The sequence below is a fragment of the Bos javanicus genome, chromosome 19 (genome assembly GCF_032452875.1).
Source record: "Bos javanicus breed banteng chromosome 19, ARS-OSU_banteng_1.0, whole genome shotgun sequence".
NCBI classification, from domain to species: Eukaryota; Metazoa; Chordata; class Mammalia; order Artiodactyla; family Bovidae; genus Bos; species Bos javanicus.
In genome coordinates, this window is record NC_083886.1 from 23,899,850 (window position 1) to 23,926,352 (window position 26,503).

Sequence of the window (26,503 nt, forward strand, 5' to 3'; positions counted from 1 at the left end):
AGATACTTTCTGCTTTCGAGGCTGAATTACCAAAGCCTGAGGCTGCCTATGGCTGCTGCTGCCACCACACCCGAGGGGAGAATGGGCCTGAGAATGCAGCCTCCAGACACGTTCCTGAGAGTGAGTATCTGGAAGCCACCTACCCTGGAACTGTTAGGTTGCTAACACTAATAGATGCCCTTTTCTGCTCAAGCCACTTTGCATTTGGTTTGTCATTTGCAGGGGAGTTCATAGACTGTCCTTTGAGATGGATGACCTCAAACGTCATCTCTGTGAAGTGTTTACAAATCCTCACCCTCTACCTGAGTCAGTTTCTCACCAGTGTGCCCTTGATGCCTGTACTTCCCAAATGGACTGTGTTTCCGTCTGCCAGCCCTGCCTGCTGGGCTAAGGGCCACATGGCAGGCACTGTCTGATGTTTCCCCCTCCCCTGCCCCCTGGAAGGGCCAGGTTGAGTGGCCCTTCCACGGACGGTCAGTGAAAGAGCAAGGCCACGTTGCAGCTACTGACCACTCCTGCCCTTTTCCTGGGGGAGGGAGCCCAGCCTCCTTCTGGGGACAAGGCAAAAATTATAATAATACAAGACCCCTGAAAGGATAGTTAGGGACTTTAGAAAGGTCATGTACACACTGCTCTATTCAAAATGGATAACCAAGAAAGAATAAGAAAAACAAAAACAAAAATAAATAAAATGGATAACCAACAAGGACCTACTCAGTGTATAGAACTCTGGAACTCTGCTCAGTGTTACGTGGCAGCCTGGATGGGAGGAAGGTTTGGGGGAGAATGGACACGTGTATATATATGGCTGAGACCCTTTGCTGTTCACCTGAAACTACCATAACATTGTTAATTGGCTATTCCCCAATACAAAATAAAAAGTTTTTGGGGAAAAGAGAGTAATACAAGACCCTTGGTTGCCTTCTAGGGGGTTGTCTCCTTTTTATTATTTTTGGCCACATCAAGTGGCCTGTGGGATCTTAGTTCCCTGACCAGGGATTGAACCCATGCCCCCTGCAGTGGAAGGGAAGTCCTTACCACTGGACCATCAGGGAAGTCCTTCCCTTTACTAACATTCACAAGGAGACCAACATTGGCAAACACATATTGCTTTATTTAGTGTTTCTCTGGATTGCAGAAGTGTCAGCAGTGGGCTGAGACCCGCAGGAGGGCAGAGGCAGCTGGGCAGCCCCCAGGCCCTCTGGGGAGTTGGGGGTGGGGGTGGGGGAGAAGCAGCAGAAAGAGGTGATGCCCCTGCAGCTCCTCCCAAGGCCAGCCCCTTCCCCAGGCTCCCAGGATAGGGAGGGGGTCAGGAGCCAGTGAAGGCCCCGAGTCTTTAACCTGGGGCCAGAGTATACAGGTAAGGTGTTTGTCATCCTAAGGCATGGACTCAGGTGGAAGCCCTCCTCCCACCTGGTGGCCCCCAAGGCTGATTGCTGGTCAGGAAGCCACATGCACCCTTAAGACATGAGCCTGTTTCACGGGGCCCCCAGTCCCTGGGAGAGGCAGTGAGGTGTGCTGAGGACAGTCTGGTTTTGCCCCAACCTGCTGGATCACCTTGGGCAAGTCCCTTCCCCTCTCTGGGCCTCTATCTCTTGCTCCATCACACCAGAAGACTCAACTAGGTGATCTCCCAGTCGTCCAAATCCTCCGCTCTGAGAGCCCCGCCTTTACTCCAGGATGTCCTCAGGCTGGGCTGATATTAGAAGGGCATTTTTAAGGCTGGACGGAGAGGGAGGCAAGGGTGGTTTTAGCCCCCAGGGGAATGTCGGAGTGGGCTACAGGTGGACAGGCAGACAGACAGACAAGGTGCCAAGGGAACGGGGAGAAGAGGGGGGCCTGGGCAGGGAAGAGGGCACCAGGGCCCAGATCGCCCACCCTCTCGGCAACATTCCCTGCCCTGCTGAGTCAGGGAAAACACATCCAGTGTGTCTTGGCGGTGGCGGGGGGACGGGGAGGGCACGGGTGGGAAGATGGCTTTTTTAAAAAATAGTTTCCTATAAAGCATCAAAAAAATCTCAGAGAAAAACCTCAGCAAAAGTTCCCTTCTCTCAAATATTTGGCATTGGCAGTGGGGCTGGCGCGGCTGCCTCTGGCCCCGGCTCTTCCTATTGCTGTGGCCCGGCCTGGCCCACTCCTGGGGCAGCTTCCTGCGCCCCTGCCGCCCCCTCGAGGGAGGGCCGAGCAGGAGGCGGGAGTTTGTCGGTGGGCTTCGAGGTGTCCCTGGGTCCCTGTCTGGAAGCTCGAGTCTTTGGTAGCTGGGAAGGGAGGAGGGGATGAGCAAAGCACTGGGAGGCGGGAGGGGTCCTCTGGGTGCCTTCATCACCGCGAGTTCAGCCGCGGGGCCACCTGCGGGGACCAGGGGAGAAGCCCAGAGGTGAGCAGGAAGCAGAGGTGCTCCGGGCACTGGTCTTCGTGAGGTAGATACTTGGTAGTACACGCTGGGGCAGGGAGGGGGCAGGTCCGGAGGCCTCGGTGCTGGAGACTCGGCCCTTAGATCCTACTGCCCCGACTAGAGTGGGCCTCTCTTCCCAAGCAGCATATCCCCTGCCACCTGCCCATGCTGCCCTCTTTATGACCCTCTGCACTGGTCTCTGGTGCTCAGTGGGCAATGGGTTGAAGGGTGCCCTCTGGATCGAGACCCACAGTGAGGTGCCTAGGCTCTGTCCAGGATGGCCGAGGGAGGAAGGCCCAGCCCCCAGAGGCTCTGCCCCCGCCCCACACTCACCACAGCCAGGTGCCCGTTCTTGGCCTTGGTGATGAGCAGCTCCGAGCCGGGTGTGAAGTCAATGATGCCATCCCTGCCGGGCCCCCCTGCGAACGTGATGCTGGAGAGAAGTGGGTGTGTGAGGCCTGCCCCCTGTGCATGCACGGCCTGCTCAGCAGCCTTCCCTGCCTCACCTGCCCTGGTTGATGTTGATGTTGTTCACTCGGTCAGCGCTGAGGGCCGTCTTGGTCAGGGTCTCGATCACGTGGTCACTCTGCAGCACCACGTCCCCCTGGGGGCCCACACAGGGACAGGGGTCAGGCCCTGCCCAGCGCTTAGAGGACCCGTCCCCTCCCCACCTCCCCAGGCCCCAAGGGGCACCTTCTGCTTATTGTCCTCACGCTGCACGTGGAGCACAAAGAGGCTGTCGCTCAGGCTGCTGACGGAGATTCCTGGGGGGAAAGGGCAGAGGTCAGGGATCAAGGGGCAGAGCAGGGCCCCCTCTATGGAGCCAACCTGGACTCGGGCTCACCGGTCAGGTTGGTGTACTCAATCCTCTGCTTGACCTTGGCGTCCTCCACAATGACCACGGCGTTGGGCGTCAGCAGCAGCTGCCGGGAGCGCGGCTTGTAGCCCTTGCGGTCGTACTTCACGACGGGCACGGCGTACTGGGGACAGAGGGTGGGTGAGGGGCCTCCTCACCCCCTGCCCAGGCCCCGCCCCCCGCCCACGCAGCCCTTGGGCAGCTGAACTGTGTGGGGCTGAGGGCTGCCCACAGGGTCTCACCTGGATGGGCTCCGAGCCCAGGGCCTGCAGCACTCTGGGGTTGATCTCATCTGCACCTGCAACCCAGATAGGGGAGCGAAGGGGGCGTGAGCGGAGGAGAGAGGGGACCGGGCTGCTGATGGAGGGTTTGCACACTGGAGGGGCGGGGGCTCACCAAGCCGCGTGCTGATGAAGAGTCTGGGGACACTCTGGGGGTAATTGTCCTTCTTGCCCTTGAAGATCTCACTCGCAACGGCCTTTTGCTGCAGCTGAGGAGACAACAGCAGGGAGGGCGGGGGATGTCAGAAAGGTGGGGCCGTCACAGCAGAGCAGGAGTCTGCTGAGACAGGAGCTGAGACCACCTCCCTCACCCTCTCTCTGGACCCAAAAGCAGGAGGCTAAGCCCTGCCACCAATACTCCCCTTCAGCCCCTTCTCTCTCTTACCCCCGTCCCCACCAACCGAGGCAGTGGCCTCTCCACAAGGGTCATGACAGTGCTGTCAGGGTCCAGGCCCCACTTCGGGGATTATTCCCATCATCACAGGCCCTGGAGCCCCTGAGATTCAGCTCTGGCCTGAGATCTTAAAGTTGGCTGATTCTAATACTCAGAACTACTGTGGGGCTTCCCTGGCGGTCCTGTGATTAAGAATCTGCCTTGTAATGCAAGGGACATCAGTTTAATCCCTGATCTGAGAAGATCCTACATACCTTGGAGCAACTAAGCCTGTGGTGTGCCACAACTATTGAACCACAACTACTGAAGCCCTAGAGCCACTGAGCGACTTCACTTTCACTTTTCACTTTCATGCACTGGAGAAGGAAATGGCAACCCACCCCAGTGTTCTTGCCTGGAGAATCCCAGGGACAGGGGAGCCTGGTGGGCTGCCATCTATGGGGTCGCACAGAGTCGGACACGACTGAAGTGACTTAGCAGCAGAGCCTGTGCTCTGCAACAAGAGAAGCCACCGCAACAAGAAGCCTGTGTACCGCAACTGGAGAGTAGCCCCCACTCGGTGCAATTAGAGAAAATCCTGAGCACAGCAATGATGACCCAGCATAGCCAAAAATAAATAAAATTATGCAAAAAACCCCCCAAAACTACTGCAGGTTAACTCTGCTGGGTGGGTCCTTCATCATCATCCGATACTGAGTTGGCAAATACAAGGCCCATCGGTCACCAATGTCTCTCTCTGGAACTATTCTAATAGACCGATGCTGCAGCCTTTTCAACACAGGACTCTGGGTAGCCTCAACCAGTCCAGTGCAGCTGCTCTAGAAGATAAACTTTATTTGCCTTGCAAAATCTACTCCAGTCTCCACTTCACACAGGAGCCCAGACAAGGGCCTGGATCAATTCAAGGTTGCATGGTAAGTCAGGGCAAAGGTCCTCCAGGCCAGCTCTCTTCCAGCACCGCCCATCCCCCACCCCCCACGCCCCCCCCCACCTCCCCATACCTGCCTCCCAGCCCCATACCTGCTGCTTCCATTCAGGGCTGATGCTCCGGCAGTATTTCCACACCATGTTCTTCCGGCACAGCTCCCGCAGCAGCTCTGAGGCCTGTGGGTGAGAGGGAGGTCAGGGCACCCAGGCAGCCTGGCTCCTTCCCTCTGCAGACAACAGGCACGTGCCCACCATCGGGTCTTGGCCTAAGTGACACCCCCTCAACCTGGACACCCTTCCATTCCTGAATTGTTTCTCTGCAAAGAACTCGCTCTCCATGGCCCAGCTCCAAGTCCCTTCCCTTCCCATGGATCCTCGGGTCACATGGTTATTAGGTCCCTCTGCTGGGTAAATTGGTAGTCCCCCAGTCAGCAGGGAGAGCCCACAGACCTCACGCAGGGCAGGTGGGGGCGTGGGCCAAGAAGTGTCCAGAATATTCCGGGGCAGCTGCCGTCGAAGGTTGAGCAGAAAAGAGGTGCGCACATGGTCCACGAAGAAGGCATTCTCAGGGCAACGGGGCGCATGGCGCAGGATGAAGCCCTGGATGAGCCTGGGGGCGGGGGTCCGACATGGGTGGAGGTGAGAAGCCTGGCAGCAGACCTGCCCCGACACTCTGCTCTGCACCCTCTGCGTGGCGCCCAGTGCTCACCGCCGGATGGTCTGTGCCGCCCACTTCCTCTTGGCCGCCTTCCTCCGGCCCAGCGTTCCTCGCCACCACGACTGGATGCAGATCGCTGCAGAGACCACAAATGGCTGACCTCTATCTCTTCCCACAGTGGCCCACCCTAGCCCCGGCCCCCATCGTCCTGAAGACCCCTGGGCGCCCGAACCTGATCGCTTCACCCGGAGGAATTTCTGCCGGCAGTGAAAGCCCCTCCAGGTGGCCTGGATCTTCGTGGCTGTGGTTGGGAAAGAAAGTCACTTGGCCAGAGCGCAAGGGACCCAGCTGGGGGCCTGGCCCTGTTAAGAGCTCACTGAGTAAGGGGAGTGGCTGAACCAGCTTCGAGTGCGAGGATAAATAAGTGAAGGAGAGTACAGGAAAGGGCAAGGGCTGGTCTAGTGGTTAAGACTTCGCCTTGCAAATGCAGGGAACACAGGTTCAATCCTTGGTTGGGGAACTAAGATCCCACAGACTGTGGGGCAACTAAGCTTGAGCTGTGCAACCAGAGAAGCCTGCGCATTGCAACAAAGACCCAGAACAGCCAAAAGAAAAACAAGAGCGAGAGAGGGAGCAAAGCAATGTGGGAACATGCTGAGTGTGTATCTGGGAGCAGACGAGGCGGGCAGCCCCATGTGGACATGGCAGACGTCCCAGAGAAGCAGCCGAATACAGTGATTTCTTTCCCACTTCCCAGAACAGACCCCACTGGACAGGATGAGTGGGGCCCCTCGCTCACCCAGGCTCTGTCGTCGGATCTCCAAGGCGTCCTCTGTGGCAAACAGGGTCTTGGGGAAGCGGATGAAGATCTTGGTCCTGGGAGGGCAGCAGTGATCAGCCCCTGGTTGCCAACTCTGTAGCCCTCAAACCCCAGGCATGGGCGCCACTCACCTGCCCATCTTGTACTCTTCCGGCTTGTAGCCCAGGTGCCTGACCAGCACAGTCACCCCATCCTGGGGCCGTCCTGTCCACGTGGGCCATGTCTCTGGGCACAGTGACTTGTACCTGGTGAGAGGAGGAGCAGAAATGCACCCAGCGCCCCCGCCCCCCACCAGCGCTCTTCTCTGGGAACCAGACCAGCTTTCCTGGTCCCACTGACTCTTAGGTCACAGAAAGTCGGGGAGGTAGCTCTGTTACTACCCCTACTTTAAAGATGAGAAAATTGAGGTTTCTCATCTGAGATCCAACCAGTCAATCCTGAAGGAAATCAATCCTGAATATTCATTGGAAGGACTGATGCTGAAGCTGAAACTCCAATCCTTTGGCCACCTGATGTGAAGAACTGACTCATTGGAAAAGACCCTGATGCTGGGAAAGATTGAAGGCAGGAGGAAAAGGGGCCAACAGAGGATGAGATGGTTGGATGGCATCACTGACTTGATGGACATGAATTTCAGTAAGCTCCGGGAGTTGGTGACGGACAGGGGAGCCTGGCATGCTGCAGTCCATGGGGTCGCAAAGAGTCGGACTGAGTGACTGAACTGAACTGAACATCTGCCTAAGGTCACAGGCCTAGAAAGACATGCCTGGTGACTCCTCAGACCCCTGACCAGGGATAACAACGAAGTTGCTTTCTGAACTGACTGCAAACTCTGTCCCCTTCACAGGCTCTTACTGTCTCCACTGGTGATAGGTATGTGAATGCGTGCCTCATTGGACCCCTGACCAGCTGCTCTGTGAGGCCAGGGCCTGGGCGTGGGGAGGGCTGGTCTTTGCCCTCTCAAGCTTAACATTAGGCCTGCAGCATGGAGGGGCCCCTGGTGTGGCTCCCACCGCAGCTGAGGGCTGTCCTCCCGCCCAGGATCTCAGAGGCTCACACCCTCCCAGCCCTTCCCCCTGGCGCCAAGCCAGGCCCCGCCCCCACCTCTGCAGGAAAGCCTCGTATTTGCGGCGGTAGGCAAAGCCGGCTCTGCGCACACGCAGGTTCTCCATCAGCCCTAGGTACTTCACCTGGTGCCGGATTAGCACCTCATCAAAGCGGCCTGGGGGCAGAGATCACTGGCTGGTCAGCGGGCTTTGACCGGCCTCTGCAGGGGAGGCCAAGCCCCCACCGGCCTACGGGGCAGAGGGCCTACCGGGCTGCTTGGAGTCATTGGGCTTGATGCAGCGGACGTAGGCAGGCTCCTTTGACTTCAAGATCTCTACCAGCTCCAGGAGGCTCATCTTGAACTGGGTGGCCACCTGGTCAGCCAAGATGAACAACAGGAAGGTTGGTGGTAACTGGGCTGAAGCCACTGACCCCTGCAAATGCCCCTCCCTGCGCAGAACCCCACAGACACCCCTCCTGGGGCAAAACACCACCAGTTCCCACAGCTGACCCTGCCCTTCGTAGACCTTTTTTTAAAAATTACAACTCTTTATTGCAGCATCTGCAAAGGTCAGATTTCTGAAGCCAACGAAGATGGTGCAGCATTTCCAAGTGAAATGTTACAAGTTTTCTGTCTGTGGGGTAGGGGGTAGCAGGAAGGGTCTTCGGGAAATAACCCTTCAGGTAAGAAGGAAAGGACAAGTAGGAGACAGCCAGAAGGGAGGCAGGAACGGCACTGGGGCAGAGCAACAGAGTGAGCGAAGGCTTGGTGTCCACAGGGAACTACAAGCCATGCAAGGATCTAGGAGGGGAGTAGAAAAGAGCATCAGAGAGGCAGGGTCATGGTAGGACTCAGGAACCACATCAGGGAGACTGAACTTTATCCTGAGGGAAATAGGGAGCCAAAGAGGAATCTGGAGGGAGAGAGGGACAGGAAGAGATCTGCCTTTTGGAGTATCTCTACAGCACATAGGTGGAGGGTGGTTGGTAAGAGCAGGTGGGAAGACAGAAGGCCAGGGAGGAGGCTGACCGGCTCAGAGGACTATTAATGGAATAAGGGTTACGGGGAGGGGCTGAAAGGAAGGGGTTTTCAGGCAACAAAAACCAGCAAGATCCAGCAGTTGTTAGGATGAGGGCAATGGGGGAGGCTAAGGAATGAGGGATGCGGCCCAGGCTTCTGTCTTTCAGGACTGGGTGGAGGGTGGTCCCTGCCTTGAGTTAGGGAAATAGGAGATGCATGCCTGGGACACTGGACAGTCAGGGTGCATCATAGGCTAGTGGGGTCTGGAGTAGCTGCGGGTCCCTGGGAGGGGTCAATGGAATCTCTGGTTTGCTGGAGAGGCCTGGACAGGAGTGGGTGTGTCCTCACAAGGGTGGGGCTGAGAACCATCAGGGAAGGGGTGGGGTTGGGGAACCGAGGACAGGGTCCCAAGGAGTCAGACTCTGGGCAACACTCTGCCTCCACGGCCTCCCTGCCAGCATGTCTTGGCCTGCAGCTCCCTGGCTTCCACCTCTCCCTGACCTTGCTCGTCCTGAGACTGCCCTAACCCTCCCCCTGCCAAGCCTGGCAGCCACACCTCTGTGCACAGCTCACTGGATGGAGCATTCCCCTCATCTGGCACCACTGGCCAGATCTGCCTTCCCTCCATCGCTCTCCTTGAAAATGGCACTTTGTGGTCCACTTCCTGGTCTTTTTTGGACTGTGCTCCTGTGTGGGGCTCTGCAGGGCCCTCCCATACGTCTGACAAGCATCTATACTCATTCCCAAGTTACCTCAGAGGCTTCCTCCTTCAGGAAGCTTTCCCTGACTCCCCTCCCCTCTTCTACTTCCGCAGGCAATTTGCTGCTCCCTATTGTAAGCTTCCATAGCACCCATGCACATTTCTAGGTCAGCATGTGTTCATTTTTGTATCCTAAGTGTCCAGTAATGTCCACCACAAGTGTCTGCTGCAGGGAGTGAATGCATGCAAGCACCCACACAGACACAGGTGTACATGCGTGCATCCATACTTAAGAGACGTTAGACACCCAGACATCCATCAAAGTAGGCACAGATGCACCCACGGCAGCCTCCCAGACACACACAGATGTGCACCGAGGCACCAGCAAACACAGGAACTCACACACACACACACTGCCAGCTCCCAGCTCAAGCAGGCAGTGGGCCTGCTCGCGTGTGCACACACACACCCCCTGGGGTCCCACCGCCTTCACACCGTCTCTGGCCGCTTCTTGTCGCTGAGCTCACTCCGGTCGAAGCACTGGCCCAGGATGGGGTTCTCCGAGCTGCACATGGTCTGTGAGGGCAGGGCAGGGGCCATGTAGGAAGCATAGGGACAGGCCAGTCAGCTTTCTGGGGCAGAGATCATTCAGAGCCCAGACCCTCAGCCCTCCCCCTGGAGGTCCTCCTCACCTCCTTCAGGTTCCGGAAAAGAAGGTCGTTGTTTTTATCCAGAAACCCTGAGGGGAGAGAGCAGACATGAGGGGAGGCAGAGCCCTTCTCCCAGCCCCCCCGGGGGGACACAGCCTTAGGGTCCTCACCGGTCACATTGTAGGTCACCTCCCCGGCATAGTGCAGGAGGCGGAACTCCCCGCGGTCCAGAGATTTCCTGGTCCGCTGGTCAGCCAGCTTGTGCCTGGGGCAACAGGGAGAGGAAGCTGCCAATGGCTGGCCTGAGCCAGGCCCCTGTCTGCCGAAGAGACTTCAAGAGAGGAATCAGGCATCCTCTAGGAAACCAGCAGGGCGGGGCCTCCTCCCGCAGAGGCCACCACAGAGGCTCAGAGAGGTAGATGGCCTTGCCCGGGGTCACACAGCGCCAGGACTGGGACCTCAGCCTCCATGCTGCCAGGGCCCGCAGGGTGGAGGGCTATTTGGTGTTGCCTTTGGCTGTTGCATTGGAGAAGGCAATGGCACCCCACTCCAGTACTCTTGCCTGGAAAATCCCATGGACGGAGGAGCCTAGAAGGCTGCAGTCCATGGGATCTCGAAGAGTCAGACACGACTGAGTGACTTCACTTTCACTTTTCACTTTCATGCATTGAAGAAGGAAATGGCAACCCACTCCAGTGTTCTTGCCTGGAGAATCCCAGGGACGGGGGAGCCTGGTGGGCTGCCGTCTATGGGGTCGCATAGAGTCAGACACGACTTAAGCAACTTAGCAGCAGCAGCAGCAGCAGCAGCAGTGGCTGTTGCGTGGCTCTGCTCAGAGTGCTGAGTGCTGCCCGCTACATTTTAAGAATGGAATCAGCCCCCAAGAGACTGCTGCTGCTGCTGCTGCTAAGTTGCTTCAGTCGTGTCCGACTCTGTGCGATCCCATAGACGGCAGCCCACCAGGCTCCCCGTCCCTGGGATTCTCCAGGCAAGAACACTGGAGTGGGTTGCCATTTCCTTCTCCAATGCATGAAAGTGAAAACTGAAAGTGAAGTCGCTCAGGTCGTGTCCAACTCTTCTCAACCGCATGGACTGCACCCTACCAGGCTCCTCCGTCCATGGGACTTTCCAGGCAAGAGTACTGGAGTGGGGTGCCATTGCCTTCTCGCCTTAAGCATGTCTATACCCTTTAGCCCATTTTCTACTTTTAAAGAAGAATTCCAAGCAACTAACCAGAGAGACCAGGCAGAGATTTAAGGCCCAGGGGTAGGTATTCTCTTTTCCCAGCAGAAACCCAGAGGCTGGACAGGGCCCCGAGAGGCCGGGTGAGAGCAGTGGTGTGTGTGTGTGTTAGAGCCGCCGGAGGAAGTGTTTTGAGGAAAGTTTTCTGTTTGATGATACAGGAAGATACTCAGGATATAACGTTATCCTGAGTCCTATATACAATAAGCTCTCAACCACAAAAAAGAAAAAAAAGTATATAGAAAAAGGCAGGAAGAAAACGTCTCAAATTATTAACAGTGGTGACCTCTGGGTGACAGGCTTACAAGTGGCTTTTGCACACATTCCAACTTTTCTCTGAGGAGGGATTTTTTTTTACAAACAGAAAAACAGGTGTTTTTCTTTCTTTCTTTTTGCAGGCAAGGCTTTACTGGGACCCCTGCTGCAGCCCGTGGGGAATGGGAACAAACGGGTTCCTCGCTTGCTCGCTCCAGAAAAAGCTGCTCAGGAATTCCCTGGTGGTACAGTGCTTAGAACTCTGCTTTCACCGCTGGGAGTCAGGTTCGATTCCTTGTCAGGGAACTAATCTGTGGCTCTGGGCCTGAGGTCCAACTCTGGACTTGATGTGAGATAACCTCCGGCAAAGGGCTGTACCTCTGAAAGTCTCAGTAAAACCTCCTCCGGGGGTTGCTTCTAGTTAGAGGAGGTGATATTATCAAAATATGCAAGGCAAAGCTGGGACAGAGAGGCTTGTTTCTTTTCTCCCCTCATCCCATTTTACGGGATATCTTAAATAAAAAGGAATTTCCAAGCAAGGAGGCTAAAAAAAAAACCTTAGCAAGTTTCATTCTTGAGCGGGTTAAGGAGGAAGTGGCGTTCCTCGCTTATTACTCGGGAGGCACCAGGAGCCAAAGCTCTGTGTGCCTGGCCTTCACTGGCACCTCCCCCGGTCACCTCTTTGTGGCTGGCACTTTATGGGTGAGGGGGTTCCCAGGCTTCCACAGGCTCTGGCCCAGGACAGCCCCCAGCCCCACTCACGTCAGGAAGTGTGGATGCTGCTTGATTGTGTCCTCCAGCTTCTCCAGGAAGGTCAGGTCCGTGGCCTCCCCGGGACGCAGACACTCCTCGTCCTGGGTGGGTGGTGGCAGAGGGTGAGGGGTGTGTGTGGGGGAGGGACCGGAGAGCACAGGGACTCAGGGGCCCCGGAGGGAGGCGCAGACACTCCCAGGGCTGGCCAGCGCCTCCCCTCACCCTCCATACACAGCCCTGTTCTGTCCCTCATCAGGCTCCGAGGACTCTGGCCCTCTGCAGACAGGCCTGTCCAGCTGGGAGAGCGAGGGGAAAGGGGTGACGTCATCCCACCCAGCCCCCAGCCCGAGGCCCTGGAGGAGCAGATGGCTCACCAAAATGGAGATGATGCCTTTGAACTTCTCCTCCACCAGGTCACAGATAATCTTGTTGTTGAAATACTGGACCGGTTCCCACTGAGGGGCACAAGGGGAGGGAGGCATCACCGTGGGGTCGAGGCTCCTCCCCTGGGGACACCCAGGCCTGGATCTTGGCTGCACGTGGGGCCGCCCGCGGGCCGGCCTGCACTCACCGCGATGCCCTCGGCCTCGTACTCCTCCTGCTCTGACTTGAGGGTGAGCTCGATGAAGAGCTGCTGTAGCTTCTCATTGCAGTAATTGATGCAGAACTGCTCAAAGCTGTGAGGGAGACAGAGGCGTCCTCAGTACTTTAGTTGGGGGAAGGGGGCCAGACCAGGAAAGGTGGGGAGGGGCAGAACAAGGCCCCAGCACTAGCCGAGGGAAGAAACATACAGCGGGACCCAAGCGGCTGGAAGTCACTGGCAGGAATGAAGGAGGCCGGGAGAGAGGTGAGGGACCAGGACAGGGGAGACGATGGGAGGAGAGACAGGCAGAGTCAGGGGAGGCGCTGACCTGTTGTGCTGGAACACTTCAAAGCCGTAAATGTCCAGAAGCCCAAGGACCGTGGTGCTCCGCCAGCTGGGGCTCTCGGCATCCTAGGGCCAGCCAACCAAGGGTGTGGATCCCCACGTTCGCCACCTCGCAGCCCTGGCCTCCCTGAACCGCCCTCCCTGCTACCTTGGGAGTAGCAGGGGCCAAGTTCTCACCTTGGAGGCCAGGGACCTGTTGATCTTCGCGACCAGCCAGGTAAAGGTGCGACTGTACACAGCCTTGGCGAGGGCGTCCCGTGCATATGCAGCCTGTTCTAGGTTTAGCGGGCTCAGGAGCTGCAGGTGGAGGGTGAGATGGGAGATGAATGCAGTCCCTTCCCACCCCTGGCCCCTTTGACTCAGGAAACTGATCACTCTGCCATCCCTGCCCCCAGTGAGCCTGGTGCCGGCCAGGGGGCGGCATCCAGGGGAGGACACAGTGGCCCCACCAGAGGTCTCATTCCTGGAAGTCAGTCTTCCTTCCAGCCTCACCCTCTTCCTGTGTGACCCTGGCCACCTCCCTGTGCCTCTCTGAGCCACCTGCCTTATAAGCTTCCGATATTGCTAAGAGGACCAGCTGAGCAGACCAGGGTAATGGGGGATGATGGGAGCGGGGGCTGCCTTGGAACACCTGTCCCCCCACCGCCTGGCCTCACCTCTTCGCCCTTGGCGATGATCTTCCTGTGGGTCAGGGCTTCCCGCAGCGTTGAGCCTTCCACACCAAGGAGCTGCCAAGGGGGTGGGGCTGGTGAGGGTGCAGCCCCCCCGCCCCAGCTGCCCCGCCCTCGCCTTCTGCTCGCCTCCTCACCCTGGTCAGGTACTTGAGCTGGTTCTCGGTGGTGACCTGGGCGTTGCTCTCCTCATCGGCGGCAAAGTGGGTGTTGCCCAGATGCAGGACGCTGGCCACGATGCTTAACAGGTCCTGGATGGGGGTGAGGGGACAGGGAGGGGCGGCGGGGGTTACGGGAGGGTCTGAGAGCCCCAGGAGGGCACATGTGGATGGTCAGCAGGAGCTGGGAATGGAGGGAGCAAGGCGTGTGAGAGGAGACGGCGGGGGGAGTAGAAGCAGGCTATAAAGGTAGCCTGGGATTTTCACGGGGTGACAGGAGGGAAGGGCCGGCCCCCGACAGAGGTCTCACCTCCACCTCGTCCTCGGTGAAGTCGATGACAGTCAGGGCCTTCCTGACCACCTTCCAATCACTCTTGTCGTTGATGGAGGAGACTTTGGCGCACTGGCCCTGTGGCACGGGCAGAGCGGGGTTACAGCTCTGGCTGGGTGGGTTCCCTAGGTGGCACCAGGTCCTGCCCGCCAGCCCCTCTCTACTCACCTTCACCAGGTACAGGTAGCTCTGTGGGTTCCGTTCCAGGCCCAGCCTGCGCAGCGTCTCCTCCTCACCCCCCTCCAGCAGCTGGTAGAAGATGTGGAAGTTCCTCTCCCCGTGATTCTGGTGCACCACCCGGGACTTCTCCAGGAGGTAACTGAGGATGTGGCCACCCACGGGGGCACCCTGCGGGCCGGGCAGGATGTGGTGACTGCTCAGGGGGACAGGGGACACAGCCCATCTTCCCCTTCCCCCCCTGCCCTCCAGAGTATGAATTTTAGCTCTGGCTGCATGGGCTCAGGCACGTCGCCCCTCCTGGCCCCCATTTCTTCCTCTATGAAATGAGGATGCTAAGCCCTTTCTTGGGCTTCCCAGGTGGCACAAGTGGTAAAGAACCCTCCTGCCAATGCAAGAGACATGGGTTTGAACCCTGGGTCAGGAAGATCCCCTGGAGAAGGGCATAGCAACTTGCTCAAGTATTCTTGACTGGAGAATTCTATGGACAGAGGAGCCTAGCAGGCTACAGTCCACGGGGTTGCAAAGAGTCAGACATGACAAGCCACTCAGCACACATGCATGCATGCTCTTTCTACCTGGTGGATCACACCTGGAGGTCCCATAAGCATCTCAAACTCAACAGGTCTGAAACTTAAGTCCTGGTCTCCGCTCCTCAAACCAGCTCCCTCCTCCCACTCTGCTCACCCTTCTAGGTGTTCAGACCAAGAAGTCTGCGGTCCTCCTGGGGGCCTCCCTGTCTCTCACACCTCACATCCAATCAGCCAGCCAATCCTGCCACCCTCACCTTCAGAATATCCAGAATCCAGCTACAGCCACCAGACTGGGCCCAGCCACCATCATCTGTCACCCAGATCTAATAATCATCAGTTTCCTAACTCATTTTCTTGCTCGGCCTCAGTCTCTACCATTTATTCTCAACAAAGCAGCCAGAGCGATCACTTTAAGAGGAAATTGAGGTCATAATACACTTCTCTTTCAAACTTTTGGGACTTCCCTGGTGCTTCAGTGTACTTCCACTGCAGGGGACACAGGTTCAATACCTTGTTGAGAGACTAAGATACCATATGCCATGAGGCCCGGCCAAAAAATTAAAAAAAAAAAAAAAAATATATATATGGTTCAAACTTTCAGGAATTTTCCTGGTGGTCCAGTGGTTAAGGCTCTGCACTTCCACTGCATGGGACATGGGTTCAGTCGCTGGTTGGGGAACTAAAATCCTGCAGGCCATGTGGGCATGACCACACAAACAAACAAAAATCCCCCAAAATTCTCTTGCCTCACTTCCACTCAAGAGTTTTAAAAAAATTCTTACAAAGACCCAAAAGGACCCGCACCATCGAGCCTCCTCTTCTGTTCCTTGGCCCCTTGCTCTCTTCTCCAGCCATTCTGGCCTCCTTGCTGTCTGTAAACACATCCAGCATCTTGTTCATCTGCACCTCTGCACTGGTCGTGCCCTCTGCCTGGACCCTCTCGAGTGTATGCACAACTCATTCTCTGTCTCCATCAAGGCTTTACCAAAGGCCACCTTCTCCATGCCTACTGTATCTGCATTATTTCAAACAGCCAATGCCCCTTCTCCTTGCCTCATTTTCTTTTTTGTTGTGACATGTGTTGGCTACTTTACACTTTTCTGTGGACTATCTCCCTGCTGGTCGTTCAGTCATGTCTGCTGTTTGTGACCCCCATGGACTACAGCCTGCCAGGCTCCTCTGTCCATTGGATTCTCCAGGCGAGAATACTGGAGTGGGTTGCCATTCCCTTCTCCAGGGCATCTTCCCAACCCAGGGATCGAAGCTGGGTCTCCTGCATTGCAGGCAAATTCTTTATCTTCCTGGAGGCAGGATTTCTGTCTGTTTTGTTTCACTTCTGTGTCACTAGCACTTGTAACAGTGCCTGATACACAGAAGGTGCTCAATAAATGTTTACTGGTGCCAAAGACGCGGGCCAATGGGTGCCCACTACATGGGAATCCCATTCCCCCTGCCCTGCCCCGCCCATGGGTACCTTGAAGTCAAACTGCACGTCCATGTACTTCCCAAACCTGCTGGAGTTATCGTTCCGGAGGGTCTTCGCGTTGCCAAAGGCCTAGGAAAGGGCCAGGGTGTGAGGGGTGCCTGGTGGCCTCCACCTGCCCCTCCCACCCCCAGGGGCTGCTGTCCCCTCACCTCCAGCACCGGGTTGCTCTGCAGCAGCCGGTCCCGCACAGCACCACCCCGCTCAGGGGCTGGGCAGGTCTCGGCATAGAACTGCAGCAGCCGCTTGGTGGCCTCGGTCTTGCCTGCCCCGCTTTCCCCAGAGATCATCACTGCCTGGTCCCGGCGCTCCGTGCGCAGTGCCCGATAGACAGTGTCAGCCACCGCGAACCTGGGGCAGAGGCCCGTCAGGAGCTTAGGGGGCAGGGGGGCCGAGTGGCTGCAGGGGCTGGGAATCCCACAGGAAGGACTGGGGGTGTACCCTTGAGGACAGGTGACCCCTCCAGGATGTGGGTCAAGGGAGATCCTTCACAGTTGAGAATGAGAGTCATATTCTGATGGAAAATTGAAGGGCTCACTCATGGGTGAGGAGATTGGAATTCATTCAGGTGAAGATTGAGGTCATTCATAGGTAGGGCTGGGAGGTCCTTCAGAGGTGCAGGTCAGAGGGTCACTAAGGTGGGAGGGCCATGTCCAGGTAGTGTTGGGAGAATAAGTCACAGGTGTGGGAATTCCCTGGTGGTTCAGTGGTTAGGGCTCCACACTTCCATTGCAAGGGACATGGGTTCAATTCCCAGTCAGGGAACTAAAATCCCGCAAGCCACACAGCAGGGCCAAAAAAATAGTCCTGGGTGTGAGTTGGGGTGGAGGCTAGGGGGATCCTGATGCAATAGAGAGATTCACCTTGGGTGAGGACTGGGTATTCCTCAGAGATGTGAATTGTGATTCATCCCAAGTGGGAAGGTGGGTGGAATCATCTCAGGTGGTGATGCTGGGGGGCGGGGGGAGTGGGGGGGTCACTCACAGGTGAGGTGGAACCTCATAGAAGCTGACGCCTCGGTAACGCTCCATGTGCTGTCGGCTGTAGATCTGCAGGTCTCGGTAGGGGTTGACAGAGACCAGCACGGGGCCAATGTAGGTCTGGGGGTCAGAGGAGGAGGCTCAGAAGTTTCTCCCAGAGGCCCCGGCGCCGCTCTCCCGACTCCCTGCAGCCCTGCATCTGTGGCCCCCGCGCCCCCTCCGCCTTCCCACTCCGGCCTCACGTAGATCAGGTTCTCCCGGAAGCGCCGTCGCAGGTTCTCGATGAAGGCGGCCTCGCTGGTGAAGTTCTCCAGCAGCACGAAGTCCTGTACCCCCACCCGGTCACGGGCGGTCAGTGCGCTCTCCATGGTGACCCGCACCCCGTCACTGCCCAGGGCCTGCAGGGACGGGCCACGGGAGAGAGTCAGAGGCAGCAGGGCAAGGGAAGGGCTCTTCTCCCCTTCGCCACAGCCTGGAGGACTGAGGGGGCAACCAGGGCACGCGAACACAGGGCACACCTGAGAAACAGGTGCCCCAGGCTGGGTAGAGAGGGCCTGGACGACAGAAAGCTGGCACACGGGACACTGGGAACATGGGTCCGAGAAGCAAGGCCACCTGGGCACGTGGGCCAGAACACGGGCCACTGGACACACAGGCCCCAGAGGACATGGGGCCAAGGCCGCTGAGTCCAGGGAGGGGCTGGTTTGTGTAGAGAGAGTGAGGGGTGGGGGAGTGATGTCATGAGAATAAAAGAAAGAATGCTCTGTTGACCTGGGACAAAACCCCTCCTCTCTCTGGAAGGCATCCCAAGGAGGAGGAGTTGAGGTAGACCAGGTGACTTCAAGTCCCCTAGCTCTAGGCCTTGTGTGACAGGTGCTTTGTAGGACAAATCGCATGGAGTGAATTCTACAAGCAGGGTGGGGCTGTCTCTCCCCCTCTGACTCACCAAAATCTCCAGGGGGAGAGAGAGGGTCTAGGGACCCAGCAAGGGGCTGCACCAGGCGCCAGGAGAGAGATTCCCCTGGGGCAGGGGCAGGGAGACCCTCACATCCCAGCTGGGCTCACCACTCACCCCAGAAGGGGGCCCTCCCTCCCAGAGCGGAACCACACCCTCCCCGCCAGCTGCCAGGCTCCCCAGACACCCTCCTCCACTGGGAGTCCTGAGAAGTCTCAAGGGAGCAGGGGTTTTACCAGGGAAAACCCAGCTGGCAGCTGGAGCCCATCAGAGGGTAGGAAGAAGCACAGGCTCAACAAGACCCTCACCCCTCACCACACTCTTCAAAAGGATCTGAGAGCTCTAGGAAATTGACACCAAGAGTGTCAAGGGTCAGGGAAGAAAGAGCAAGCTGGCCCCAGGGATAGGGATCCAAAGAGGCCACCAGGTCGCCTCCAACCGCAGACCATCCAGATCTTGGGCGGGGGGCACCCCTTTGGGTCTGGTCGTGGCCCTGCCTCTTCCAGGCCTGCCCCTCAGCGCCCTCCCCTCCACCTCTCTAATTCTGTCCCGAAGCTGCTGCCAAATCTGACCCAAGCCCCAGCCCCCTTGCCCTCTGGGTGGCGGGTCTGGGCGCTCTCAGACTTCCCCGGGAGTTATTGGCCCGGCCTGGGTCCGAGCGCCTCGCGGCCCTCCCGGCCTCGGCCTCCACTCTCCTGCAACTTTCCGGGACGTTTTTCCACCCGAAATTCCTGGGCCGCGCCCGCTTCCTGGCGGGGCGGAGGCGGCGCCGCGAGGCCGGCAGGGACGCCTGGGACCCCCCCGGCCCTGCCCCGCACCCCTCGCTCACCGACGCCCGGTAGCGCATCCTGCCCGGTCGGCCAGGCGCCCGTCTCCGCGGCCCGCGCCCTCGGCCCGGGGTTCGGCGGCGGCGGCGGCGTCACGAGGGAGGGGCCGGTCCTCCCCCCGTTCCGCCTCCGCTAGGCTCGGAGGCGTGGGACTCCCTAGGCGCCCCCGCCTCGCTCGGGGCTCGGACTCCGGGGTCCCTCTCCAGTTGGTAGGGGTGGGGCAGGCGCTCAGTGCGGGGGACGGGGGGAAATCTAGCGGCGTGGGTGGGGACAGAGCGGGGGCGGAGCTCCCGGCTGGGCAGGGGCTCCGCCTGAGTCAGGTTTTCCAGGAGGGACGTAGTCGGTTCTCCCAGGGGTGGGGCCCGGAACCCGCGCGGCCGCTGCGTCTACACCGACCCGGAACTCACTTCCGGGCTCGTGTCTACACTGCGCACTAGGCCAGGCTGGGGACTCAACTCACTAGGCAGAGAGGCCCGTGGGTCCCGGAGGAAGCAGGATTTCCCTCCCCCGCCCCACACCCCAACCTCGAGTCCCGGGAAAGTTAAAAATAGAACGAAATGTCCAAATACGGCCGTCGTGCCCAGACAGGCGGAGCCTCGGTGCGGGGACACTGTCCACCCCCCACCCCGTACAGTCTGGAGGGTGGGTCCCACGTCTTTAAACCCAAGAAAATCTCTTGGGTTCACAGAACACTCGCCCCAGGGAGGGAGACGGCCACAGGACGCCTGTGCCCAGCGTCGTTCGTGTAGGGCCTCCACGGAGGGCTCAGCTTTCCATCTGGGAAATCCACGGCCCGATTTCCAGCATTCGGAGCAATACCCTTCCCCCTACCCAGGACACCCTGACTAGGCTCCCCCCACCGCGCCCAAGGGCTCCTCACCTTTCTTTTTCTTCTGTTTGGTGGGGGGACTCCCTCTCTGGATCCTTCCATATTTTCTGCCCTGGACACCCTCCAGCTACCCAAACCAAACCAGCCTCCAGCAGCCCCATCCTCGCTGAGCTCTAGGTGCGCAGTGGGCAGCAGCCTGCGGGACAAGTCTAGCTCAGATCCCAGGGCAGGTGGGGGTGTAATGGCTGTGCTTAGTCACTTAGTCGTGTTGGATTCTTTGCGACCCCATGGACTGTAGCCCTCCAGGCTCCTCTGTCCATGGGGATTCTCCAGACAAAACTACTGGAGTGGGTTGCCATACCTGCCTCCAGGGGATCTTCCCAACCCAGCGATCCAACCCATATGTCTCGCACTGCAGACAGATTCTTTACTGTCTGAGCCACCAGGGAAGCCCCGTGTGATGGCTAGTGCTTCCTAAAGGCCGGGCTACTTCTCACAAGCTGTATGACTGCCAGCAGGTCATTTCACTTCTGGAAACCTCTCCTAGAGCCTTGAAATGAGACTAACCTCTGTCTCAAATGGCTGTTGAGAAGCCTAAGATAAGGCACCCAGGCACCTCCCAGACCCTCAGTAAATATCACTTCCCTCTCTGGCCAGACACTCTCTGCACAGGCTTGGAGCAGACGTCTCTCTTCAATGCAATGCTAAGTCCGCTTCAGTAATGTCTGATTCTGCGACCCTTAGGGACTGTGTAGCCCACCAGGCTCCTCTGTCCATGAGATTCTCCAGCCAAGAATACTGGAGTGGGTTGTCGTGCTGTCCTCCAAGGGATCTTCCCCACCCAGGGATCAAACCCGCATTTCTAATGTCTCCTGCATTGGCAGGCGGGTCCTTTACCACTAGCGTCATCTGGGAAGCCAGTGGGAACAGACATACAGAGCCAGGTCCTGGGTCAGACAGGTCACACTTATTATCTAGCAGGGAAAGCCCCTGAGGCGTGTCCCTCGGCCAATTAGAAAGAGCTCTCCAACTTCACCTCCATTGCACCTGACAGATAAGGAACCAGAGGTGCAATAATGCAGATACCGACTTTATCCTAGGGGGCAGAAGGCAGGGTTAGGACCCAAAGCCCTAGCCTGGCCCACACTCTTGGACATAGGCACCCCGGGGAGGGAGTGAGGTGGCGGCAGGTGCGGGCTGCAGCCTCTTGGGGAAGGCTTATTACTTTGAAAACAACAGCCCGGCCAGAGCCCGCGGGACCCCGCGGCGGGGGGCGCCAGCTGGGAGATGGGGCCCTCTGGAGGGACAGAGGGGACCGAGCGCCACCGCGCGCAGCTGGGAGATGGGTGGGAGCGGAAGGGCGGGGCTGGGTCTTAAATGCCACCAGCTTCGGGCTTCGGTCGGGAGGAGGCCCTCTCCGCGAGGCCCCCAGGGTGAAAATGCAGAAAGAAAGAGCGCGGAGAGGACTCAGCCTCCCGCTCAGCTGGAGTGGGGAGGTACTTGGGGGACGGGAGGAAGAGGGTAAAGCCGGTGCCCACCGGGAGCACGGCTCCGAGGGCCGTGCAAGCACCGGGTTGGCGCGGCTGGCCGTGGCCCGCGGGCCCGAGGGGAGGGGCTGGCAAGGGGGCGTGACCTGGCGGGTAAAGGGGCGTGGCCTAGTCGCCGAGGCTAGCGGCTGGAATGAGGGGAATCCGCGCACCGAGGGGTTTGGCCGGCCACCCCCGCCCGAGCCGCTCTGCCGCATTCCCGGGATGCCCGCCGACGCCCCCTGAGCCGCCACTCGGTGGCGGAAGGAGGGGGCGGCTAAGCGGCTAAGCAGGCCAGGCGAGACCGCAGCCCCTGGCCAGCGCCACCGGCCATCCCGCCCCGCTAGGCGGAAGCGCCTGTCCCGGGGGAAGAGGAGTTAGAAAGGCGGCGGTGGGGTGGGGGTTGGGGTGGGTGGACCGAGAGTGTGAGAGACACCAGGGCTGCAGCGCCTGGCGCTTCCTGCGTTCGGATCGCTGTCTTCTGGTACTACCTTCAATGCCCTTGAACTGAGCCTTGAGGTCTGGATTATTACCCCCATTCTACAGACAGGGAAACTGAGGCTCAGTAGACGAACGTCGTGTTCAAGATCCCAGGACTAGTAAAAGAAAGGGTGGCATTGGAACTGGAAAGTCTACCACTGTCTATTCCTGTAGGGCTGCCTAAGGGGGAGACGCCTGCTTAGCCCTGGCAGATTTCCCAGCTTCTCTGTTAGGTTAACCTGCTACCTGCCAGGCTGTGACCTTCCTTAATGAACCTGTGACTGCAGTGCCTAGTATCCACCTTTGGCTGTGTTGTGTGAGTATTGACGTGTAGGCCTTGGGAATAGCAGCTAGGGAGTGGGCCATGATCCTTGGGTCCCCAGCATGGCCCTGAACCTAGGGGCTGGCTGCAGACTAGGATGCAGCCATGCCTCACCTCTGAGTGACCCAGGACTTATTTTCCAAGGCTGCCTCTAGGTTTCATTCCATCTGGAGAGGGGTTTCCCCTAAAAGCGGGGATGGGCAGACCCAGCAGACCTGGATTATTCCCCCTGTTACCTAGTATGGGCCAGGTGCCCCCAAGCCTGTCCTCTGGGAGGGTAGTGAGCAGCTTCAGGGGTTCCTTCAGGCCAGGGCTATGGAGGTCTGGAGAGGGTGTTCTGAGGATCCTCAGATTGCCGCTAGAAACTGGTTTCCACTGGGGGTAGCCTCCCAGCCTGTTGGGGCAGCAGAAAGTACCATAGCCTATCTTACCCCCAGCACATGCTGGGCACAGAATAGGTGCTCGACTTTTCTTTTTTTAAATCAAACATATCTTAGGTCTGGACCCAGGTTGCCCCACCTAGGACTGTTCCAGACTCAAGGGAACTGTTGTAAGGGGGAATGAAAAGGAAAGACGAGGACTTAGGGGTTCTACCTGATATCTCATGGACCCCAGTCAAACGTTTACACTCACGGGCCTTTTGCCTGCCAGATGCCTCTATCTGGGGGTCCAGTAGAAGTAAACAAAGTACCTTGCCCCCTAACCTGTCCTCCTGGTTCAATATCCCATCTGTTGAGAGGAGACAGGCACCTCCAGCTAGTTGTCACTGCCGGGCATCAAAGGCCCTGCCCTCCTCCCTCCGCTCCTCACACGGAGGAGTCACCACCTGCCAACACCCCCACACACACACACTTTGTTCCTCCATCACTGTTGTGCCCCTGGATGAGGCAAGCAGCCTCCAAACTGGCATCCCTGCCTTCCTCCAATTCATTTTCCTGCAGCCTCCAGTGGTATTTACAAATGCAAATCTGATCAATTAACGTCTCATGTTAAGAGAGTGAAGGTTCCCTATGCCAAGCACACCCACTGCTTCTTGCCAGGCCCCTGTTTGTGGACTTCAGCCGCCCTCTCTGTCCTCAGTTTACCACTGCTCCGGAGTTCCTGTGTGGCCACAGGGGTACCCTCTCCAGTGCCTTCTCTCCCCACGCCTCCCTCACTACCCCACACAGCCAAGAGGCGCTCTACGGACGCCCCTGCCACCAGCCGCCCGGCTCTAAGCTTCTCGCCTTTGCACCTGCAGCTTCTTTGGCCCTCGCACCCAACCCCCTCCCCACCTGACTGACTCTTAGTCATCCTTGAAGACTCGGGTCAGGTATCACTTCCTCCAGAACCCCTTCCTGACTCCCCGAAACACACAGCCCCCTCCTTGTCGCATTCCGCTCTAATCGAAGGTTTCCTAGTCCGTCGCTCCCGGGAGATTGCCCCCGCTCCAGGCAGGCACACAGTGGGGGCTCAAAAACTGCTCGCGGACGCCTGCGTGAATGAATGAATCACAGAGCCCGGGAGTGTGAGCAGAAGGCCGGAGCGTGCCGGGCGTTGAATAGGCCGTGGGCCAGCCATTCATTCTCTCATTCATCTCGGAGCCCCCCAGCCGGCGCACACACGCAGGGGCCACTCGCGCGCCAGGGCCCGGAGGCGGGGAACGGGAAGGGGCGGGGCCCGGACGGCTGCTCCAGAACCCGGAGGCAGAGCAGGCTGCCCGAGGGCCCCAAAGGGCGCGCAGGGTGCCTGAGTCCCGCGGCCCCAGCCGCTCCTCACCGCCCTCACGTTACCCGCAAACAATCTAAGTCTCCAACAGGCCGAGTTCCGGCGCCACCGGCTCCTGGGACCCCCGCAGCGGCCGTGCAGAGCCTACCCGCAGCCCCCGCGATCCCTGCGCCGGCGACCCTCGCCTTCCGCACGGTAGCTCCGGGACTGGGTCGCCGCCCGGCCGCTTACCCTCTTCTCCATCCTGCCTACGAGCGAAGCACCCAGCTCCCCCGGGCCACGCGGCTGCGGCCCGCCTCGCGCCCTGTGTACCCACCTTCTCGGCTTCTCGGGTGCGCGGGCGGGGGCCAGGCTAGGCGGCGTGGCCGGCTCCGGAGTCGGCGGCCCTGGCACGCTCTCCCCGCCCAGGGCCCGCCCGGGGCCGAGCCGCTGCCTTTCGTCATCCCAGGCAGGGCCCAGGCCCCGGCGCGCGCGCGCACCCTACGGCCCCGCCCCGGCCGGCCTTGGCCGGGCTCCGGCCCCGGCCCGCGTCCGTGTCCGCGGGGGGCTTGATGCAGCACCCTCTGCAGCCCGTTCCCCGGGACGAGGCGCGTCACAGTCATACACACACACACACACGCACGCACCCTCCTCTGTCGACGACCTGGCCCACTTGCTGCAGTGCAGGGTGGCGGGGTGTCTTACACGTTTCTCCTTTCTCACCCTAGTGCGCCTTTGCAAACCCGACCCTCCCCTGCTTGCCAGGCCAAATAGTTCTTCCCCATTTGCGCCTGCCTGACTCTCTTCACCCTCCTTCCCCACCCTCACTACTGCTCTGAACTGGCCAGTGTCAGTTTTTCAAGCCAGATGGGAAAGCCGGGCGGTATTAACTGAGCCTGTACTGTATGCCACCTGGAACTTTATACGCACCGTTCTTTAGATCTCGGAGCGGCCCTGTCACCTCCGTGTTGTTAACCCAGTTCATAGCCCGGCCCACTGAGGATCAGGGAGCTGGAGGAGAAGGGAGTCAAACCCAGATCCCCACTTTGAAACACTCGGCCCCTAGTGGGCTTAAACCCATCCCCCTTCCTTCCATTTACCCCTTCTTGTCCGGTCCCTTCACGTCCTACCAAGGACCAGAACGCTTCCCCACTGCTCACCTCTTCCCCATGGAGTTTGCTTGAGAGGGGGCTTCTGGGCACTGGGGAGACACTCCCACCCTCCTCCCAGCCCAGAGCATCCCAACTTACTAGCTTGCAGGGCCTGTGCGGGTGAACCACACGGATGATCTCCCCGGTAGGTATCAGCTCCACTTGCAGCGCCATTCCGCCTGTGGAGAGCCAGCGTGCCGAGCTCTGGGACCTCTGAGCAAAAGCCCGCCTGCCTGCCTGCCCGCTGGCTCTGGCTGTGCCCGGAACCAGGAATCTGGTCTCACGCTGGGATGGCCACTGGGTTCAGCTTCAACTCCTGCCCCAGGGGATGGGTCTGGTCCAGTGCCTCAGGACACAGCTGGAGAAGCCCAGGTCTGATTGGGAGGCCTCTTGGCCCAGCAGGGTTGGGGCAGGAAGAGGAGGGGCTGAGGGATGGAGGAAATGCCTGTTGTCCCAGGTAACCAGAGGAGCTGATGCAGCCACCCCTGGGGGACCCTGGGCTCCAGGTCAAAGGGTAGGAGGCTGTTCCCCCAGCAGCTCCATGACCGGGCCTCTCCTGATGCCCTCTCACCAATGTCAGCTGGAGAGCACAGTGACCACTCCCCAAAATCAGAATGTACATCCTGCCCTGAGCCAAGAGGAGCCGTCATTAGGCACTGCGCCTTCTGCGTGTCCCCACAGCTTGCCTGCCACCCGCAGCAGCAGGTGAGCCGCGGGGGTTTGAGAGGCCAGGGCTGCTGGGGACTGGCCATGTTGGGCAGAGGGAGTTGGCTGGAGAGTCAGAAGGGCACCTTGAGGAGGCCCCTATCCTACCCTCCTCTGGAGCCTCGAATGCTTGAGACATTGGTCCCTGGGTTGCTTGGCCAGCCGTGGGGAACCTTAGTCTTGTTTGCTCCCTACTTTTCCATAGCACCCTCAGTGCTCCCCACCCCCAAATGTTCCTGTTTTTCTATCTTTATTGTTGCTCAATCACAGCTGACACTTTCCTGGCCTGGGACTGAGCCCTCGGGTCTCTGGCCGTTCCTTATAGGAAGGGCAAAGTGAATGGGCGAAAGCGACCTTTCCAGAGGAAGATACTGGCAGGGGAGGGGTGGAGTCCCGTGGGCCTGCGCTGGCCTTGACAGCCCCTCTCGGGCGGGCACCTTCCCCCAGGCACCCTTCCTTGCCTCCCCTCAGCTTCCCCCGCCCAGGAAAGGCCAGCAGAGCTTCCTTCCTTCCTCCGGGAAGCACATCTATCCAGGGCAGGATCATCCCAGCGGCCACACAATGGCCCTTATCAGCCGTGGAGCCAGGCGCAGAGACCCAGCGCACACGAAGTCTCACATATTTCCTGTTTCCACTCGGCGGGTCAGGGCTGGGCCCAGAGCGGCCATATCCTGACTGGGGCCAAGGGGAGGGAGAGCAGCCCCCCTTCCCCTTCCCGCCTCTCAGTCACTGCTGGACTCAGCCCTCCTGGCCACAAGAGGC

General features: G+C 58.9%; 1 protein-coding gene across 3 annotated transcripts; it reads right to left on the minus strand.

Moving 5' to 3' along the window:
* Positions 1-1,093: 1,093 nt before the first annotated feature.
* On the minus strand, positions 1,094-25,427 carry MYO1C (myosin IC). 3 transcript variants are annotated; one of them, XM_061390612.1, is made up of 32 exons: positions 25,136-25,427; positions 17,503-17,658; positions 17,265-17,380; positions 16,433-16,631; positions 16,272-16,352; positions 14,256-14,435; positions 14,067-14,165; positions 13,736-13,849; positions 13,584-13,655; positions 13,105-13,224; positions 12,911-12,993; positions 12,571-12,676; positions 12,374-12,454; positions 12,009-12,100; positions 9,920-10,014; positions 9,792-9,838; positions 9,595-9,675; positions 7,647-7,752; positions 7,436-7,553; positions 6,463-6,576; positions 6,311-6,387; positions 5,744-5,812; positions 5,563-5,647; positions 5,304-5,463; positions 4,947-5,030; positions 3,648-3,741; positions 3,494-3,549; positions 3,240-3,375; positions 3,089-3,159; positions 2,902-2,999; positions 2,729-2,828; positions 1,094-2,349 (listed from the first exon to the last, which is right to left on the minus strand). In XM_061390612.1, the coding sequence occupies exons 1-32, from the start codon at positions 25,208-25,210 to the stop codon at positions 2,323-2,325; spliced, it is 3,192 nt and encodes a 1,063-aa protein (XP_061246596.1). In that variant the 5' UTR covers positions 25,211-25,427; the 3' UTR covers positions 1,094-2,322. The 3 variants fall into 3 exon arrangements, with proteins under 3 accessions (XP_061246596.1, XP_061246598.1, XP_061246597.1); XM_061390614.1 differs by lacking the exon at positions 25,136-25,427 and adding an exon at positions 24,223-24,330; XM_061390613.1 differs by lacking the exon at positions 25,136-25,427 and adding an exon at positions 19,045-19,336.
* Between the last annotated feature and the right edge of the window lie 1,076 nt (positions 25,428-26,503).

Excerpts from the sequence above, each read along its gene's own strand:
- MYO1C (XM_061390612.1), bottom strand. The coding sequence starts at position 25,210 with ATGGCGCTGCAAGTGGAGCTGATACCTACCGGGGAGATCATCCGTGTG. Across the intron at positions 5,031-5,303 it reads CCCCACCTGCCCTGCGTGAG|GCCTCAGAGCTGCTGCGGGA; the intron begins GTCTGTGGGCTC and ends TCTCACCCACAG. Across the intron at positions 3,550-3,647 it reads CTTCATCAGCACGCGGCTTG|GTGCAGATGAGATCAACCCC; the intron begins GTGAGCCCCCGC and ends TCTGGGTTGCAG.